Below are 22,157 nucleotides of genomic sequence, written 5' to 3'. Positions count from 1 at the left end.
GGAATGAAGATTTCTCTGCCAGAGGATGTCAGGGTGATAGCAGTTGGAGCCTCAGCCGCACAGAAGGAACAGAACCCAGGCAGAACGAGACCATTGGGACGAGCAGCTCGAGCTCAAATGTACCAGTGACTGAAAGACACCTCTGCATAACCTACTTTATTCATGTTACTGTCTTGGGCATCCATTGCTTCTCCTTTTAATCCTCAGGGTCACCAAGACTGCTCATCTTTGATGAGCACCCCAAGTCCTTGCTGATTCCCACAGGTCCTGCTGTGTGCCCAAGCAAAGGCTGGGGGGAGGTGGGAGCCACTAAACCCCAGGACAAATGAGGAAGATCAAACCAGGTTTTGTGAGTAGAAATACACATATTAAAGAGAAAGGAAAAAAACCCTGACTGCCTTCTCATACATAACTCGGGTTTGTTTTTTTAACAACTTGTGCTGTTAAAAACCACCTGGATCCTCACACCAACTGAGGCTGTCTCAACTTTCACCAGCCAATCCCAAATTTAAGCACAAGAATGTCACTACTGCTAATGAAACTGCCTAGTGCACTCACTTGCAGTAGACTCAAATGCCAACACACAGGGTAAACCTCAAATCCAGCAGCACAGCTCAGAACAAAATTTACCATAAGACAGTCAAGTTTTCTTTACATGTGCTCATATTTCTTTTCCTTCACCATTTAATTATGTTCCTGACATTACCTGCCCCCTGTTATAGTGTAATTTTTTCAGCTATCATGCTCTGACCGTTTTCAGGTCTCCATCAGCAAAACCATCCACCAAGCACCAGAAGTGAGGCCCCTGAGCTCACCCCCCATGCTGGCAGTGCACAGAGTGAATTCACAGACTGCTGCTCCATTAACATTGCCAAAAATGAAACTCCTCCAGCTACTCCTTCCTCTGTGGGTACAGCAAGGAGAGTTTATGCTGCAGGAATTTGTGAGAGGAACACAGACAATTTCAATATTACAGTCTGTAAATATTAACACTAAAACTGGGTTCACTCCAGAGGCTTACAGTAGACACATTTCCTTCCAAAGGCTACTCTTGGATCAGTGAGCTGGCTCAGAGGAAGGCCAAGTATCATGCTCTTATGTCAGGTGTTAGCCTAGGAATGCATTTTGAAAATCTAAGAGATTTTTAATCTCTACTTTTTATTAGGTTATCCCCTATAACTCTCATTTGAGCTATTCATTTTGATATTTATTCGATTTCCCACCTTTTTTTTTTTTTTTTGGTCACTTTGATAGGTTAACTTTTCTTGAAACTTCAGAAATTAGGGAGTTCTTACTCCTGAGATGAGTTTAATTCCCCTCACCTTTACCAAAGATTTCTCATTTGCTTAAGTCATAAAACTCCTATTAGAGAACTATGTTTCTGGAATAGGGCTGTAGCCCTTCTTAAACTGGATTTAGACATTATTTTTTTATTAAACAGGAAATAAACATATTTTATTATCTAACTTTTAATTGCTTGTTTGTTGGGTTTTTTGTTGCTTGACTGTTTGGGTTGGGTGTTTTTTTTAATAATTGGCAAGAACCAAAAGCTGAATACAGCCAAATACTGCAGATGAGAAATCTCAGTCTTCTGCAGGATCTAGCAGAAACTATGATTAAAATATTATTATCCATTTTAAAGATTAATTCAGTATGTTCTTCTCTTCCACTGCAGAAAGCTGGGTCACACTCATCATGAGCCTTAATAGACTTTTCAGCAGTTGTCAAAGCTACTGCATCTGAAACATCATTTTTAGCCAGAGGCATGCAGCTATTCCTAGATGTTATTTAAATCCACATGACTGGAGGGCTTTCTGTGAGACTGTCTAAAGTAATTTGTTTTGTAACTGTCCTCCCTTCCCAACATATTCCCTCACAATTTTTAACACACGTACAAGAACAGTGTTATTCCCAAGCATGTGCACATTTATAGTGAATTCTATTACTCTGAAGATTTTTAATGTCACAGTATTAGCTCAGCTAGTGTGCTATTTCCAGAAAATCCCTGAACCATTCTTAATTCTAATGAAATCCAGATTATTAACAACCATCTAACAAAAAGATTCTATTCTTTTTCTGGTTTATAGTATTACATGACCATGCTATTATATCACTTTATTTCACAAGATTTGGAAGGCAATATTTTTGCTAAATACACTGAGGATTTAAAAAACAAACAAAAAAAAACCAAAACAAACAAACAAACAACAACAACAAAACAAAAAAAAACCCCAAACTGAGCAAGAGTAGGATTTTTCCTAGTAACTTACTTTTCATTTAAGCAAGTGTTACAATGCTAAGATCTTTCTGTGGCTTTCTCTCACTGCTCCAGAGAACTTTCAACACAGATTATTTTTTTTCAAAGCAGTTTTGGGGTCTGAGTGTTCTTTAACTCATTTTTTTTAAGTACTTTATAACCAGCTTCAGCAAGATCTTTGAGAGACTAATCTTCAATCATGCTTAATTACTCACAAGCATAACATCTTCAAATACATAGTTACATAAACTAGCTTAATCTTTTGTTGAAATATTTAAACTGTTCCACAGAATTTCAGGCTAAAAGCCAAGATTCTGAATCTAAGAGTCAATTGCTCATTTTCTTCTGTTTACCTTATATTTGCTGCCAGTCAAGACTAACTAGTTTCAAGAAGGGATTAACAAGTACATTCCACCCAAATGAATGATAAGAAATAATTTTCAAAGAGAATTGCTAACATCAATTTGTGATCACTTGCAGATCACAAATTACAAATCAAAGGCAATGTTTCATTTTGGAAGTGGCTACTAATACAACAGAACTCAGACTTTGTTTAGAATCATTAGAATAACATGCATTATTAAACAAATACTAGAACCCATTCCCTTATGCCTCCTAATGTACCTCAGGTAATGGTTCTGGATTACCTTTGTGACTTATTCTAATTGGATTAAAGGCAATTTGCTATTTAATTCAAATCCTAACTCAATCTATTTTTGTGAAACACAATTTCTTCCAAGTCAAAACCTTCTGCACAGCACGAGTCATAGAATGAAGTGAATGAATGCATGACATTATTCCCCAAAATTATTTCAATTATACATACAGAAGTAATAATTGCTTCTGGTAAAACCTGGTCTATCAGATTTTAAGACTTCTAATAAATCCAATAGCTAACCAAAGCTAAACAGCTTTTAAAACCAATAGGTACAGATGATATTGTTACATTGAGACATGTTACAAAATTTAAGTTACCTAACACATCAGACTGACATAGGAGAATTCTCAAAGCTAACTCAGTGCTTCAGATGCACATTCTTCTACTGCCATAACAAAACAGCTTTGTATATAACTTCATTCCTAATTTTCATGTAAATATTTTCTCACAAGTATTATGAAAACCCTACCTATTAAGGTTGCTCCTTCCTAAGTGGAAGTGACTCGAGACACTGATTTTTGTACTGATAAAACAATAATGGAGAAACATGCTTTTTCATATATTTATGCACACAGTTTTGTGTGAAACAATTTTTTTAATGGTCACAGCTTATTATGTAGTATCAAACAAAGAGCAGGGAAGACATACATAACAAGATCCCTATGACAAATGCTCAGTTTTTTGAAATGAATATGAGAATTAAGGAGTATTAGATACATCCTCAGACTACCAAGTGTCCCCAGATCTGTCACTTCCCTACGAATTTCTATTTTCACTACAAAATTAATAAATACCAGAACACAATTCTGGTGAAACTGTGCCATCCTCAAAAACACCATAAAACTCTACTGAAACTTTTGTTTTTCAACACTTGTTTGCATTACCACTTTGGAGGGTCCTAAAAATAGACTACAGTTTCTCAGTGAAGATTTCTCCTTTTTCCTATAAAGTTCTTCTTTGCCACAGCAAAATCACAGATACTATTCTGCAGCCCTGCATAAAACCTTTGCTCAATTCAGCAAAGACACCTGATCTCCTTTGACATCTAAATAAGCTATATACATCCATTTTTCATGTCCTTGAGTACTTTTTTTTCCTCTTCATAAACAGAATTTCCAGAAAAATGCAATAACTAAGAAAGAGCAATATCTGAGTCCTCTGGTGGTTAATATCTCACATTAAAGGCCTGATAGAACACATATTCAGGAAGATGGGAAAGCCCCAAGTTACTGAAGTTTCTTTTTTAGGTCACTCACCTTAGGTAACTCCCACTCTGATCTGGAGCCATCAGCACTGTAGTAGTATGGTCTACCTTGTTCATCTGCGTGTTTTATCCACTGCAGAAAGAAATGTGATGATAGAAAAGGTAATCAGAGTGACAGTCACAACAGTAAATCTCCGAGACCTGAGATTTAAAGTTAATTTTTAATTAAGCGCCATCCACTTTGGCTGTGTCTAATGCACAACCTCCATTAACTAACTAAGGTTAGATTGCAGTAAGAGCAACAGTTTTCAGCATCCTGATGTTTTTGTTCTGTAATTCCTCAGAAAAAAGTCCAGCAATATCACACAAGAGATTGTGATAAATAGATTTTTTTTAAGATGCCATATCTCATTCCTATCAACATTATGTTGTCAGTTTAGGGAGGCACAATTTTTCCATCACATCTGCATCAGGATCTTACACATAAAATTACAAAAAAGCAGTTCAACTAGCAACTGCTGATAATATGAGAGATTAATGCACTCATTGAACAATTTTTTTAAAACATCAAGGGAAATTTGAGATGCAGTCCCTAGAGAAGTCATGAAGAAGACACTACAATTTCTGTAACCTCTACAGAAAAGCACCTCCCACAACAATCAAAGTAAACCCACAACAACTGGGACTGGTCATGCAGAAAGAAAATAATTGTAATGAGAAAAATCCAACAAGATGATTACAGAAAAACACAGAAACACTCACAGCAAGGCTCTTGGCTCAAGCAGGTTTCACAAGATTTCCTTTCTATAACAGTTTGTGGTAGGAAAGGCTGGTTTTTATCAATCCCAGTGCAATTAAAAAAGAAGGCTGCATATTTGCTAAAACATAGGACTGTGCTTTACAGATGTTTGTCAGAAACTGATTAAAGAGAATAAAATTCTAAAACTGACAAAAAATCTAGCTATTTCAAAAATACTTGCAAATAGGACTTGCCTAATTCAGCTCAAGAACAGGTGGTGCTATAATATAACAAAGTACTGTTTCAGTGAACTTTAGAAGTTTAAAAAACTAAAAATGCAACTTCAGTGAACAATTGGAAAAATGGACTGCTTTACAAATATAAACAAATACTGTATTTTATCCAAAGTGGGAGAAATGTTTATGGCATGCCCAGAATCACAGTAAGTTGTCAGTAGCAATTAGATAGCAAAAACAGGGCATAAATCTGCTGACACGGCTGTAGTTTAATTAAGAAGTTTGTCTACATCTGAAAGCAGTAGTGAAAAATCTCTAATAAAGGAAATTATGAAAGCGATAAAGCAGCATTACATTCAGTTTAAAAACATCTTAACTAGAAGGTCTATGTAGACAAGAGCAGCTCTTAAAAGACAGCAAGAAAAACTTTTTGGTATGAAGTTTGTTCCTGAAGTATAACCAAGAGGAAGGGGAAGGGCAGGAACTAAAAACATTATACATGGTATGTTCATTTAATACAATCTGACACACAACTGGAACTAAAACTGCTTCTAAATAACAAAAATATACATAAGAAAAAAAGTTCACTTGCTAAAGCTTCATGCATATTTTAAAAAAACAGAAGGAGCTACTGCTGACGTACGCTCCTCACTTTTGGAAATGCAGGTTTCATTTCTAGAAGTGAATTAGTGGAAAAGATTTAGAACACATGATGAGAAGAAGGAAAAAGTACCTTTTCATTAGTATAGTCATTGGTATATAAGGTTTGACCATGTTCATCCAACTCTTCTGACCAACCCTTTGGAGGAGAACCATACTGACTATCTGACTGGCTGTAACAAGAACTGTGGTCGTTTTCTTCTGATGAAAGATGCTACAAGTAGTCAGAAACATACAAGGCAGTTTTGAGAATGAAAGCGCTTTAAAATCTGAAAGATCAAAGATTATTTGACTAGAAAGAAAATAGCAATGAAAACAGAGAGTTCACATTTTTATATCTTATGAGAGAACGAGATGCATTTTTACAGTGCAGACAATTCAAAGTATTTTCAGAACTAGCTTTTGCTGATAATTTTTTTTTTTAATTTCCACTATATCAGATTTCACCACTCAAATTTAAACTCCAGGGGTTTTGTCTATCCAAATTTTGTTCCTACAAATTTACATTACTGACGAAGAGAGTTAGCTTTAGTAATCTGCATTGCCTTAAAAAAAACCCTGGGAGCCCTGCTACCTCACTTTTCTACCACCATCTACCACCATCCCTAATTTCATACCTAAATACTTCTCCTTTTCTCAAATACATCTGGAAACACAGGAATGATTAAGGACAACTTGAAACTCCAGTTTCACCCTCTTAGATGGCAGCATTTTACAGTATTTGTCCACTGCATCTTAAAATACTATGAATTTCCACTCTCCTCCTTCGAACTGAACATGACAAAGAGCATTGCAAAAGCAAGGCTTTGCACAAGGCACAGCTGGCTGAGCTGAAAAATTGTTTCCTGAAGGTAGAAGTCAATTATTATCCTAGGAACAAGTTTGATGTGCAATGTAGAGAAAAGATTTTACACACACATCAAACTATTTCTGTACCCCCATAAACCTTGTTCATCCCCTTGCTAACACACTGTAGTCTTATTCTAAGCATCCACTCCATGCATCAAAAAAATCTCCCTTCTTTCATCTCCTACAACATCTCTATGCTGTGGTATCCTGAGGAATTCTATGTAGATTTCCTTTCAGTGTCTTGGATCCTCAGCTAGCAGGAGGCAAAACATTTAAGACACCCTGCTACTCAGAAACTAATAAAATACTATGCTTCAATAACATTGGCATAAGGGTTTTGAGAAAAACTGTAAAGCAGGAGAGAGACAATTTCAATTTTAAATAGGAAAAAACCTCTCCCAAAAAAAGACTCCCAAGTCTTACAAAAAATACTCAATTATCAGAAACTCCCCAGTTTTTAAAAGTCAGTGTGTTTAAAGACTATATGTTTAGTGACATATCCAAATGATTTCTGTGTAGGTTTTTGGTGTTACTTTTCTGAGTACCTTACTACTTGTGTGACACACACTCCTTTAACTGACATGACCCAGTTTACCAAGCACAGGAAAACCCACAGGAAATTCTTAGACCATTAATTAAGGGACATGAAAAAAATGCACATGTCCTCTACAGCTTACAGAGTGTGAGCTTGTAAACTATGGATTAACCACTGCTACCTCTCTTGCTCATGGGGCAATGTGAAATTCTCATCTGCCAATTCCTAACCACTGTGGGGAGGGGAGGAGAGCAGAGGGAGCAAGGTGGGGGGAGTCTTCAGTCTCATTTTTACACTTGCAGAATTAAGACTGAAGAGTTGCCAAGGGTGCTATTGGCCCCATTTGAACTACTGTTTCACAGGATAACTATATTGTATACATGTACTTAAGTTTGCATGGTTTTAATAGTTAAATATTAATTGCATTGACATATGGTAAATCAATGTAGAAGACTTTGGACATTTTTATTATTACTATCTATAGAGATTATGACCTAATAATATAATACATTGGCATTTGCCTATTCCAAGCAACTCCTGATACTGAAGAAACACCTACACAGGTAAAACTAAACAGAGGACCTAAAAATGAAAATTCTCCTAGAAGAACCTCTGTTGTATAGTAGGAATGTTAATGTGTCTATCTGCATGGCATCCATATAATAATAGTTTAGATGCTGCACGGTTTAACTCATATCCTGTACATTTGCAGACCTAAACTTCAACAAAATTCCTGAGTTATTACAAATTTTACCAAGCCAAGGCACTCCTTGTCCCTCAGCTGTCAGGAACAGCTGCTAAAGCTGCATGAACACTGTTTAGAGAACACTGGCCAAACCTCATTCCATAGCTTTCAATTTCACTTTCAACACTTTTTCAGCATTAACTGCCTATATGTTTTTTCATATTGTCCATGCTTTATATCAAGTCTCATCCCCACTTACACTATCCCACACTTAAATAAACCCATCTTAAGCAGACAGGTGCCTTATAAGAACTTTGTTGTGACATTAAGGAGAATTGCAGAAAAGGTCCCCCATAGCATTGCTTCTATTGTCATTCTTGGCTTTCTTCTGTTTACATAGAAAGTTCCTGGGGGCAGAGACCAGTTCATCACCAAGCATTTACTAGGAACAGCTACCTGTGTCCCTCCTATCACTTCATCTTTCTAGCTTTTAACATTACTTCTACTTGTGAAAGTGAAAATAATCAGGAAAAATACTAATTAAGGCAGCTACCATCCCTTTATTACCATTTGTTTATATTAAAACAAAACCCATGGAATGAAATCACATTCTGGACATGATTTAAATCTGGTTTTGAAATTCAATTAAAACCCATTGCTTTTCTGCAGCTGTTGGGTAATTTGTGGATGTCTCCTTCACATTATGATCTCCTATCCAGGTATTAAGGGTTTGTCTTCTCTGATATTGTGACATCTCATTCCTTTTATAGTTCAACTTAATTAAATCACTTCACTTGACAAATTCCTCCTAGTTACTATTAAGCACTCCTTCCTCAGATACATCAACAAATCACTGCCTCTAATACATTTTATCTGTAATTTCAAAATCTTATACACTTTCTTACAGGTCCTGTCCATAGGACTCCACTGCTTCCCCATATCCCATCCATGTAACTATAACATCCATTTAACTCTCATGACCTACTACTGTTTTCTTTGTGCCATGTCTGTGACCAGCTACTTAGGCAAATAAGGTACAATTCTGCCTCTTTTTAATTATCCAATAAAATTTGATTTCCTAATCACAAAGTTCAAAGACCAACTCTAAACTATGTCACGTTTCATATATTACTCATATATTATAATAGCTGATCTCTCCGTTCTCATTTTTACATCACCTTCCCTTTTGCTATCTAATACAACACAAGCTCCTCTGAGGACAAATTAGTAAAAACTAGCTTTTAATCCTTATGCATGTACTCTTTTATTATTAAAAGAGTATAACTCAGGCTAGCATAAAAGTCAACTTATAATTATTAAGATATATTAGCTCTAACTTTCCCTAATCAGACAAAATTTGAGATGTCCTACATTTTCCTGTAGCTCAGTCTTGGATCTCAATCTTTACTTTATATTGGATTAAGTACTCAGAGGTTCCAAAAAGCAACATGAACAGTAGAGTGTGAAGCATGTTTCCAAATGCAGAACAGAAAAGAAACAAAAGGAAAGAGGGGTGGGGGGAAGGGCAGCTTCAAAATCAAAACATGACTGCTGGTACGTGGATTGCCATGACCATGCAATGTGTGCCTCCCCCTAGACCCATGTTTTGATAGCCCAGCCAAGACACAAATTACCTAAGGAGCTTATGCTACAGGAAATACAGGCTTAGTGTCTAGTTAAAAATCAAAACATGTATCCTCTACTGGTCTCACAAAGACTGAAAACTTGATAGACATAACTGCCTGATGGCCAACTTGTGATACCTGAAGCACCACAAATAAACAGAAGTGAGATGAAAGAAGTAATGGGCAATTTTTAAAAAGCAAATTAAAAATCAAGCATTCCAAAGATGCAACCATGTGGTGAAGTGATGGTACAGATGTATGAGCAGGAGTCAGAGGGATTGCTTGCAGATGGGGAGGGAAAAAGAACTCTTGCAATCCTTCCATGAAAAGAAGGAAGAACTACAACAATGAGAAAACAATTACTAGGAGATGGAACTACAACAAAGAGAAAACCATTACCAGGAGATGGAACTACAACAACGAGAAAACCATTACTAGGACAAGGAGAATCATTACTCAAACAAGCCATCAGCTTACCCAGACTAAAACCAGTCTTATCCAGCAAAAGGACAGTCAGTGATAAATTAAGAGACCATCACCAGAGGTACCAAAGGAACAAGGCATAAACATTCCATCTGTTTGCCTGTTGGCTGCCATTCGTCTGAGGCAAGAAAATTTGGCTATTTAAATGCTTGTGGATGTCACAGCTGCTGTGAAGGCCAGTGCCAAAGGAAATGAAAGGTTTCCATTTCCCTTACTCACCTGTTCCTGTTACTACCTTTCCAGAGGTAGACAGGCTTCCAGCAATCACAAAATTTTGAGCAGTCCACAATTCCATTTTTAAACTAAATGCTGATTTTATGGCTTAGATATATATATATAGGATATAGAGAGACACTAGTTATAGTTGTCACAATAGAAAATCCACCAAATATATATATATATATATGTATACATATATATATATATGAAAAAGGAATATAGAAGTGAAATATGTAGAAGATTTTTTAATAAATATTTGCTTTCTCTTTCCATCAGGAAACTAGTTAACCTCAGTACTGTTTGGACACAAGAACACTATTTTAAGCATATCTAAATAGTAATATCCATCTCCCAACTATTCCTTTGCTTTATCTGAACCACTGCAGTTCAGATAAATGCACTTCACGATCAGACTTTCCCTAGCAACTGGCTGCACAGAATAAATTGGCACCTCAGATATTAGTCCAAATCGTCTTTTAACATAAATAATTTCACAGTAAGCTTCAACTATCACAAGCAAGGTCAGCAGCAAAGTTTTACCAAAAGGCTTTGCAAAAGCAGAACTTCTACATTATGAAAAAACTCCATTGATATACCTAAAGAATATGTTAATGGTCTGAATGGAATCTAGTCAAAAGTAGCAATATCTGTTATGGGGCTGTTTTTACAGGCATTTTTTTACAAGTTGCTACTCTTCCACACAGTTACACACACATTCCTGTACACAAAAGCAACTCAAGAGTGAAACTGTTGACCACTTCATACCAAGACACATAACCAAAAAGACAAAGGAAGACACTCCTTGACGCCTCAAAACCAAGAGATACCAAATCCCACAGCAAAAGACCATTCAAATGCATTACAATCTCATTGCTTTTGATCTCAGAAGGAACTACCTCATGATCTGCATGGCTCTGGGAATCCCCTTTATTAATGCTTGCATCTCGGGCCCACCGCGGAGGTTTCCAGGTTCGCTCCTGTGATCCTCTGTTGTAGTAATAACAGCGTCCTGTCGTATCTTTATGGGTTTCCCATTCCCCATTTATTTGGATTGGAGCACTTGTAGGTAGAGGTGGAAGTGCAGACTGAGATATTTTCAGTTCTTGTAAGTTAGCATAAACTGGTGAATCAGGCCTCCCTTGGCTTGGTGGAGTAGTTGGCTATTGAGAGAAGAAATGCACTGTTAACGAGCAAATGAATTTTCGAATGCTCCCTTACAAATCAGAATGCAGTAGTAAAACAAACCAACAAACTCCTTCTTTTGTTGTTAAATAGAAAAGCACAAAGGACAGCCATAAAATGCTGGGCTGTAAGAACGTTAGATTCTTAATTCTAAGGTAGATATCACAAGCTATATTTATTTAATACTGAACGAATTTTTCAGCATTCCTCCTGATGACAGCTGATAATTATGTCTTACAGTGGATTTGAAATACACTGGAATCATCATCAAAAAATTATATGCTTCCCATGCCTTGCTGGAAAACTTCAGATATACAGCTCAAGTATTGCTCAGAAACTGTAAGTAATGAGATCTTGTTGAAGACAATACATAGCATTTCTGAGATGCCACTTGTTAGGCAAAGATTGTTCCCCAACCTTTCCACCTCACTGTTGATACAGTGATGGTGAATGTAAAGCAGAACTTTTGCATTCTCAGCAAGGTCTAAACAGGCAGCTCAGTCAGAAAGATGAGCACAATCTTGTGGCTAAGAAATTGACTAAGAAATTCTGAAAAACACCTGGACAGTTCACCTGTATGCCTTTTCAAACATGCTTATTTGAAAATATTTTAGGCAACATCACCAAGTGTTTCAATTACCCCTCACTTCTTGTAGAAATTAAGTGGATATTCTTATCCACCTGATTTTGTTCACATACATGCACAAAAGTAGAACAACAAATACCCATAAGAAAACAAAACACTAATGACAATTGCTTATTCATAAATAGTTTGCTAACGTGACAGACAGCAGAAATTATGGTTTCAAGACCAAAGAACTTAATGAAACCACAAGTACTTCCAAATGAGCCCCTACAGTGTTTAGGAGAGAAATAAAGCCTCAGATGTTCAATTTTTAAAGCCCAATACAAATACGCCATGCAGAGTGTAAGAGCATGTGTTTTCACAAGAACTGTGATTATGAGATTGTGAAAGCAGCTAGTTATTAAACCAAAATAAAGAGTTTCCTAGTAATGCACTGCCATTTTTGTATTTTGGGGTACAATATTAGGCATTCTAAAGGAAAAACTCTACAATTTATACCATCCCCTTGGTTTTAATTGGGCAGCTTTGCTGTAGGCAAGTCCTTGTGCCTCCTGTTGCTACTGCATTGCATAAAAGACCTTTTATAATGTACTTTTAAACATTAAAATCATAAGATGCTAATCTAGGCCACATCTAATCATAAATTATCAGGGTTTGCTCAGGCAAGACAGCATATCATACCACACAATCAGATATAAACTGATTGCACCATAGGTAGAACCAAATATGGGCAATATCCACAACCGAAGGGGGAAACAGCTAGAGAGGAACTTAATGAGATTATAACGGGCATGGGCTTGTTTTGCGTGCCTTTAAAAGAGACAACACAGCTTGCCAGATATAGCAAGTACAGTACATCTCAGGCAAACCACAAGTGCTAAAAACAAAAAAATTGCAGCACCGGCAAAATCTGAAAGCCAAAATCAATCAGTATCCTCCTATACCTGATTCGAAGGAAAAAATCTGCTACAAAACTTGATAACAGTAAAAGGATATTTTTCTACTATCCAAGTCACACATGTTGACTTTTTTTGTTTTATTTGGTTTGGGGTTTTTTTGTGAGGAAGGTAGAACAGCTGCCTTTGGAAGAGTTGATCTTGAGACCCCTAAAAGCATAAACAACCCTACTGTGAATGAAGACCACCCTAATGTCTTCAGGGATGAACCAATTCCCTGGGATGCTGGGGCAGTAGTCTTGGTGCCTCCTCATTCAAGAGAACCATTTCTGCCTTGGTGTCCAAGAGCCTGCAGAGCTGCACTCCCACGTTAAACCACAGGGTTTGTCACTGAAATGACACCACAGAACGCACAAACCTCCAGCTCCTTCCTCTCTTTTAAGGAAGTGGCAAAAGTGGCACCACCAAGCACCCTGGCTGCTGCCAGGGGGGGCTGGTGGCTTGCACAACCCTCACCTCCTCCTGAAATTGCTCTTCCACACAAAGCAATAAGGCAGCTCCTCTGTCTGGCCCAAATTTAACAGCTACTATTTTGTTTTAATTAAGACAGCTAAGTGGCATCACTAAAAGAACAGCTGGGTGTATTAATAAAAACGTTTTCCAAATAGCCTGAAACACAGAATGCTTGGTATATTTTTGCATTGGAATATTTTCTCAAGAAACACATAGGAATATGGCTCAGAGGTTTCACATGGAGGTTTTCAACCATTCCAGCATTATAACCAGCACAACTCCAGATGAAACTGCAGGACATGAATATGCTCAGCCAGTACTGGGAGCTCCCAGCCAAAGTATTGCCACCTAACTCAGGCAGCATACAAGCTATGTTTAAAACAGTAACACAATATGAAAGTGTAAATGAGGGATTTTCTTCTGAATGCTTAGTGCTTCCAAACTCAACATACCGATTTCTGGTTTTCAAGGAGAAGACAGAACTTTTCTCCTGAGCAACAAACAAGACAGCTAGCTGTCCTGCCCAGCCAGCCCTCCAGCTACTTTCATTCCCTGCTGTTTTCTCTTCTGACAGATTTTTCAGAGAGAACTGCAAGATTTTTGAAAGACATCTGGAAATTACTGCTTTCAGGGAGGCATTAAGAAAAAGCAAAGCCACCAATCTGACTGTAACACACAGCTTAGCTCATAAGTACGTCTTTGAGGGATATGACTTTGTTATCAGGATCTATTTTTAATAACCTTGCAGCACACAAGGAAACTTCCTCATACCCTGAGCCACATGATGAGGTATGCTGTTTTGTCTAGGATTTTGCTCAGTTCAACAGCACTCAGCCTTAACGAGGTTAATTTTGTCAATATCTTATTTATTGATAAGAAAAGCAGCTTTTAGAAAGTTCAAAGTTTCCAGAAATTACCATCAGTGTACCTTCTATGCCAGCATTGGCAGGGCCAATCCCCCCTCAGGCTGGGAAGGGGAGTCCCACACAGGCAGGTCACAGTGCATGGCCCTGTAGGGCTTCCAGGCACTGCACCACCTCCCCCTTTCCTTCCAAATGATCATTCACAACTGAGTTCTGCAAAAAACTTGAATAATTTTAAGCCAAAAAGCAGATTAATTTAACTTTCATTTACCAAAATCATTACTTACTGACAATATATTAATATGATTAGACAAAGCATTACCTAGACCAAAACAGTTCCTGATCACTTCCATGGGTGTATGCCCAAAACCATACACAGTTTAGGGAGATTTAAATATATGTTAAACACCAAACAGGACTTCCAGTGAGAACTTCCCTCCCTGAGGCCTTTATTTTTGGCACTATCAAACTCTGACTGCTCATAAACATGGAATTAAATCTTCCCAAAGAGACTCCTTGTCTTCTCACTATCAGAATTGCAAGAACACGTCCTTCAACGTGCCCATGCATGCACGCACAAAACGCCTTCTACTCCAAACATTTCAACACTCATTTGCTATTTGATATGGATTTTTCATGTTGCTTTCTCCTGCTAAGAACAGTGAAGGACTCTTGCTGGAAAAGTGATGTAGGAAAATTAGCAAGCAGAAATACTTCTCTGACACGACAACATGAATTAAAACTGTACAGCCCATTAAGCACACTGGCAACTTCAAGAACATAAGGGCCTCTCCCAGAGGCCAGTAATGCTCTGTATAATACTGTAAAAATCTGCCACATTTAACCTAGGTCTCTCCAAAATGTCTGCTCACACTAGATTGTTGTAATTGATAAGGAAGAGAGTTTCATGGAAGCAGGACCAAGTTTCCAGGATCAACACACAGCATTCCTCAAACAGAGACTGCACACACAGCATTTTCAGAACACAGTTTTTATACTGGCACAGTAGGAAGTAGATATGGGCCTTTAAAAAAAACCCAACCTGTTAATCATTCATGAATGAACAGTCAACATTTTTAACAAAGGCCACAGATATGCTATCAGGCCTCTGGAAACCTGAACTCAGTGCAGTGGAAAGCAAATGTACACATTTCAGTAATGAAAGTACCTTGTGAAGTGGTAGAGTATGCCAGCAACAAAAAGCCAGAAAACAAAGTTCACTTGCAACAGGTAATTACCTTTTTCCTTTTATAGAACTTAAATTCAAGACAAAAACTTGTAGAACATAACAACTGCCTAAAGAATAACTGCAATGCTAGCCTGCAAAACATGACCTACCACACATGAAATAGCTTTCACTGTGGTGCCTCTGTTAGCAGCTTCTTTTAATGCTATGAACCTGAATGTAAAAGCTTTCATTTTTCAGTAGCAGCATTCAGACTGCTGTAAGTAGCTGCTAAAAATGAAGACCCTTAAAAAAAAAGCAAGGCAAATCTCAGTACTCCTTATGAAGTTACAAACAACAGATTATCCATACTCATGCAAAAGAGGAGCATTATATTGAAGGAAAGTAAGGGAATACTGTCTCTACAGCAGCAAGCTGAAGAAAGGAGAACAGGCAAACCCCACAGCATCCTGAGACTGGGAATGAAGCATCCCAGCTCCCTCAACAACTGAGCTTCTTGCCAAGGAATTCCCACTGTCCTTTTAGGAAGGCCTGGGACTTCAATACCAGCTTTATTCAAACAGGAATGATACAAAAGAAATCTCAAAAACTCTACAGTTTCATGTTCATGAAGTGACAGCTTCAACTGGAATAATTAGCTCATCTTTTCCTTCCTGTTTCTGTTTTTGGTTTATATTTTTACAAATGTTCTGGACTCTGTTTTCTTTCTAACAGATACGGCATATTTACAATTTATACCCAAAAACACACAAGGGAGATTTTTCAGTGAGTCCTCTACTACCTCAGAGGTGAACAGAACAAGCTAATTTAACAATTTAACAAGCCAAATTTAAATGGGAACTGAAACAACTTTTTACACTCTAGCCTTCTCCAACATAGGCTGGATAATTCACAATTTAAGTCTAAGGAACATATAAAACAAAGAGAGCAAACATTATAAGCCTGTTAACAGCTGATTATAAATTTCAGACAAGCTATAGTAATGCAAATATTATTTAAGTGCATTGAAGTTCTTGTGTTGAGTTGATCTGCCATTATAAATTGGTAAAAAAAAAAAAATGACATTGCAAAGCAATACAGAAATAAAATCATCTCATACAAATCATTCAAATATATCTGCCTAATAAAGGCCATTCAACAGTTAAAAGTGTCCATTTAAAAATTAAGCAGATAGATTCAAAATAATTTTTTAATGACTACTCATAACTTCCTATTGGACTGGAAACAGTTAAATTAAGCATTATTCACTTTGCTAATTTTATCTTTCAGAAAAGTCTGCATTTTACTTGCACTGAACTACAGGCTGAGATATTATTTCTTTCTATTATTGGAGATAGTTGCATACAAATTATTTTATTATATATACTTCTATTTTGTATTTTGTTTATATTTTGTTTAATGAAACCAGATTATGAAACAGTCTTAGGACATTGGGATTGCCTGAATATGCTTGTGTTATTTCAGCCATGCAAATTCCCTTCTGTTTCAGCTCTCTCATAAAACAAAAAATTCCTATAGTTGATGAAAATATAAATTTTTATCTAGTGCTAGTATAATCTATCAATATCTAGGTGAATAGCAAAAAGCCCCTCCAACTAAATCTATTTCTTTCCCTTTGTAGCCCAAAAGAGGTAACTTAAATTATTTTCATACCATCAAGATAATGACTTAATTGTATTGCAAAATCCTGCAGTACAGAAAGCGAAAGGTGGCTCCTTCTGCCACACTGACATGCACTCAGGAACAGGAATGGAAACTGGCTGCAGCAGCAGGACACAGCCTGTGACAGGAGGGAGCACTTGGCTGGGTCTTGGAGTACCAGAGACCACTCCCAGATCATCCATCACAAGTGACTTATCAAAGAAAATTGACGGAAAACCATTTTTTTCCCTGCATACTCTGCAAACTTCCCATTCACATTCCTGCAGTTGCTCACTGCATGAGCAAACTATGACATATGCACGTAGGAAGTTTACAGCAATAAAAGAAAGTATACTGAAGGACAGCAACAGTGATGTCAAATATTTTAAAAAACGGAAATAAGATCTTACAATGGGATCCTTTGTCAAACATGCACAAAGATGACAGTGTTTACCGTACTTGTACTTTGCCACTTGTACAATCTAGCTTCTCCCTTCCATAAAAAAGCTTTTGTCCAAGGATATAGACAAAGCTGCTTTTCCTATAGCAGAAAATTTCAATACCATATGAAACACTTTACGCCATACATGCTTACACAGCAAGCTTACCCCAGTTAGGAAAGAGGAGCCAACTTTGACAGTGTTCAAAAGTCAGACAGTAAATTTCCTTCACTCCTTTTCACCCTGTTCACCAGATTAAATGCTGATAACTTTATTATGTGTGTTGAAAGTATCTGCAACCTAATTCAGAAATTTAGCCCACATCTTGAACAACCTGGATATGCCATACAGAAGGAGATTTACACATTTATTTTTCTTCCACTTTTAGGGAAGTTAATTTCAAATTGTTTCTGCATTTTAGCTCAATTGCTGTCAGTTCTTGAGCTCTGTGAAGCCTGCAGTACATGTCTGAATGCTGATTTGTGAACAATAAAGTTGTTGGGAATCATTTGTGATCTCTCTCAAGGATGTATTCTATAAAAACTAAAATAGTACACTAAGAAAGCACAAGAAAAGCCTAGCTTGCTTTCTCCAGTGGAAAATTCTCCTGTATTAGGCCAATAGGTACTGCTTTTCAGATGGCAAGTATCACAAGAACACAACAAGCACTTCAGTAGTTTTAGAACTGTTACAGCAGAATAATCTCTTGAAGTTTCAGAAGTAGTGGAGACTCCTCACTTATCAAAGCATTTATTGTTTTAACTGGTTTAATGTACAGCTGTACATCTCGTTTGCCTCAGAGAGGTGAAAGTATTCTTAAAGGCAGATTATTAAGATCTTCATGGAACACCTCTATGTTGTATCCATTACAGAAACACAGCACATCTAAGAAGTTAGCTCCTATGAAGTATTATTGTGGGAATAGTGTAGAATGGTATGATTTGAACTCATAATAGCCTCAAGGTCATGGAAAAGTTTCCATTACTGTCACTTCAAACTGAATAGCAATTTTTTCTACACTTTACATTTTCAAAAGTACAAATCCCATAGCCTTTAAGTGTACTTTTGAGGGTCCAGTGCTTACACAAAGCAGTGTAAAGCCAGGAACCCATGAAACTGCATATGGGAAAAGAAACACCACCTCTGATAAAATTGCCAAGTTACTGAAGTTGTACCGAGCAAGCTCAAAACCCTAAAAGATAGCTTGAGAACCACTTGAATGAACAGAATGAAGTCTGAATACTACCACACAAGTCACCAAAAGCCCATCATTCAGTAGAGCAAAAACTGTAATATTCTCCTATTAGAAAGAGAAGGGAAAGCCCAGAACAATTAAGAAACTCTATATGTATATTATAATGGTTCACTTTCACAATAGTTAGATAGTTAGTTGGGGATTCTTAAAAAGATAGGGAAAATAACAATTTGCAAGAGATAGTTCTAAAACAGAACAGTCATCAAATATGTGCTCTGTTAGAAAGGGTACTTCATTCCAAACACTTGACAAGAAAATGCAGAACTCCCACTCAGTTTACAGCTGCTGTCCTTCTACTCTGCTGCAAAAGCAGATTTCACTTGTGTGAAACTGCTTCACCAAATGTTGTTTGTGGCAGCAAATCCAGCAAGCATTTGTTATGGTAGTATTTCTTTGTTAGGTGTTAGAATAATTTCAAAGTATCTTCTTGAGCTTATGAACATCAACACTTAGAAGTTTTTAATAACATGTGCAGCTGCAGAATATCACCAGTATTCAAACATATGAGCAAAGCTGATGTATGAGCACACTTACTGGGATACTGGAAATACCTTATGGGATTAATTAAGGTGGCAAACCCCAGTGAAGAGCACAGTTAACTGGCCTAGGAAGCAAAGCATCAAATCAGATACTAGATGGGCATCTGTTGGTTTGCCTCACTAATATATTAACAGTAATACATTCTATTGGGTAACTGGTAGGCTCCAGTCACTTTTTACCCTGTACCCTCCACATCTGCCTCTCCAAGCATTCCCTGAGTTTATTCCCTGCAATTACCATTCACAAGCAACTACACCTCTCATGTGCTCCAGAACTCCAGACATCAATTTCCTTGATTACACTGCCCACTCAGGAATAAACCCCAGAAACAGCTGAGGTAGCTGTAGCTATTCACCTTGACTTCCACAAACATTGTATTAAAATCTTGGGAAACAAGTTTCATGAGTGCTGAATTTATACACAGGAACACCTGAAAAAGCATGTTCTAGGGATCATGACTGGCTAAATAATTTCAAAACATATGATTTGAAGAACCACATTTTAACATACTGTCTAGCTCTATATTGTTGCAAAGCAAAACACAAATTATACATCCAAAGTCTAGAGAAATTATTATTAAATCTATTCACCAAGTAATGTATTCATACTCTATTATAAAACAAACTTGAATTAGGGAAATAAGAATCTCAGAATATTCTTAAGTCTGTACACACAAGAGCTATCCTTTCTAACAGATCAGAATGTATGCTATTAAAAAAAAACAAAACAACTTTTTTTACTTTTTCCTTTTGAAAAAATTGGTTTGCTAATCTTAGAAGAAAGGGAAGCCAAGAGAAAAGTAAGTTGCCAAAGTAACTTTACATGAGTTAGTTACCCTAACTACCCATGCACAAAAGCAAAGAATTTCCTTCGTGCAGAAAGGCAGAACCACACTGACACTTCTGCTTGTACAGAAGTTCAGCAAATGCTTTTGCTAATTCAGTTCAGGTAACCAAATCAATAAAGCACATGGTTCCACAGAGTCAGGCAACAACTCAAAGTTTAGAAAACAAGAAAAACCACAAATTTATTTGTTTCAGAAAATCAAAGATTAATGATACATTTTTAAGACCTAGCTATGCTGGTGTACTGACTGGCCACTGGCTACCAGAAGGAGCAACCCCATCTCCCTTGCCCTCTGCACCCCTGATGCTGATGTGACCCTGCAGCAAAGGGATGGAAAAAACCAGAATGGCAATAAACTAAGCCCGTGGAGACTTCTAAAACAAAACAAACAAAACCCCCACAAACAAACAAACAGCTCTCCCATATTTAGACTCCTTAGGTGTCTGCAGGTCGCTGCAAGGTCAGCTGGAGACACCTCTGAAGTGTCTGACTAAGGTGACAGGAGAGCAGGACCTTCTCCTTCAGAGCCTCTGTGTTAGTTCTTAAGGAGGTTTAGTTGCCTAATTAAATTCCAAAGGTGGCTGAGAGAAGGAATTATCTTCAACTATCTAAAACAGAATCAGTTATAGAAACCATAATAAGTAAAGAACTGTCTATTTCTCCCAGGGACAGGTAAAAATGGCTAGATTGAAGTGGGGGGAAAAAATTACTTACATATGAAGCAAACAAGGAATTAAATTTTGCAACAGCCTGATCAGCAAAATAAGGAACTTTCCTTGAAAGCTTAATTGCAGTTTAGTCCACAACCTTCAATAGCACTTTTGGTATTCTTGCTTCTGTCCCTATGCAGTGAGAAAGAACCACAATGGGGTTGTTCTCTATTTTCCTTACTCCCACAAGGCTTTGTAAACAAGGCTACATTACAAATCTCTAACCCTCATCCTGAAAAGCAGCACATTCACATCTGAAATCTGAAACAAATGAAGAAGCTTTTAAAAGTATATAGTAAGAAGCTAATTTATTGTACAAGTATGCACAATGAAATGCTGGGTTTAAGTCCTTGTTTTTTCTTAAGAAAAACCAGCAGCCTGTAAGAAAGAGCAATACAGGACCAGATCAGAGCCTTCAAAAAATAAAGCTGAAGTGACCTCATGCCATCAAAGAAGGAAAGAAGTACCCCAAGTAGCTCAGGCAGAGGATAACAAATATTTTAAGCTGACTAAAGACAGCTCTTCCTGTCACCTCAGAGTACAGAATGCAGCAGTAGGATGAAAGCTAAGAGTAAGACGAGAAAGATATTTTGTTTACTAGCTGAAGTCCCACACTTGGAATGAAAAAACTGGACTCTGAAGAATATGGTTTTTGTCAGCATTTTGAGAAAAACTGTTTTAACATTAAATCTAACACGTTTAATATTTTACATCCGAAGTATAAAATACAACATTTTCCTCACAGCATCGTGAAAAATTAAAAAATATTACCAATATTAATTTTTAGTAAGAAAACCTGGGTCAGGAATGTTGGGAATATCTTAAATCAGTTTAAGCCAGGGAAGATGCTATATTTTCCTCTCCTCTGCAAACCACCAGGGTATCTTAATACTCAAAATAAGTTAAAACCCAGAAGTATCATAAAATCATACCAGTAAGGAAAGAGGACATTTTCTTTCCCCTCCCTCTGCGCACTTTCCCAAAAAAGAAAAATTTAAGGACAATTTTCTTTTCAACCGGTAGCAAAACTAGCAGGGACAAAACAAGAGGCTACCACTGGATCTAGTCATCCTTCCAATTTCAGACATTCCCACAAATGTGAGGAGTGAGTTGTGGACAATCAAGCTTTTCAGATTTCAGAAAAAAAAAATAGGGACATACCCTCATTTTCAGTTCACTGAGGTGGTTAACCTCCAAATATTAGTAAGATGCAAAACAAACCAGACAAGAAAATATACACAGTGCTGTATTTTGTGGGATTAATAGGCATTTTTTTCAGAACAAGCACGTTCAAGAATGGACAAACCTACTTCCATGTCCAGAGATGATCAAAAAGGCAGTAAAATCAT

General features: G+C 37.1%; 1 protein-coding gene across 7 annotated transcripts in view; it reads right to left on the bottom strand.

The window, feature by feature from the left end:
* ARHGAP12 (Rho GTPase activating protein 12) overlaps positions 1 to 22,157 on the bottom strand; it is a 75,510-nt gene that overhangs the window by 31,773 nt on the left and 21,580 nt on the right. For 4 of the 7 annotated variants that reach the window (XM_071428703.1, XM_071428702.1, XM_071428701.1 and 1 more), the window contains exons 3-5: positions 11,047 to 11,310; positions 5,828 to 5,968; positions 4,172 to 4,252 (exon numbers count right to left, since the gene is read on the bottom strand). In XM_071428703.1, coding sequence (XP_071284804.1) covers positions 4,172 to 4,252; positions 5,828 to 5,968; positions 11,047 to 11,310 — 486 coding nt within the window. The remainder of the gene's footprint in view (positions 1 to 4,171; positions 4,253 to 5,827; positions 5,969 to 11,046; positions 11,311 to 22,157) is intronic. The other 3 variants (XM_071428704.1, XM_071428707.1, XM_071428706.1) reach the window with 2 other exon arrangements.

This window comes from Agelaius tricolor, unplaced genomic scaffold, assembly GCF_023055355.1.
Source record: "Agelaius tricolor isolate 1412-34295 unplaced genomic scaffold, bAgeTri1.0.p SCAF_6, whole genome shotgun sequence".
Lineage (NCBI taxonomy): Eukaryota > Metazoa > Chordata > Aves > Passeriformes > Icteridae > Agelaius > Agelaius tricolor.
Note: the sequence above shows the minus strand (reverse complement) of the source record. Positions and strands in the feature narration are given on the sequence as shown.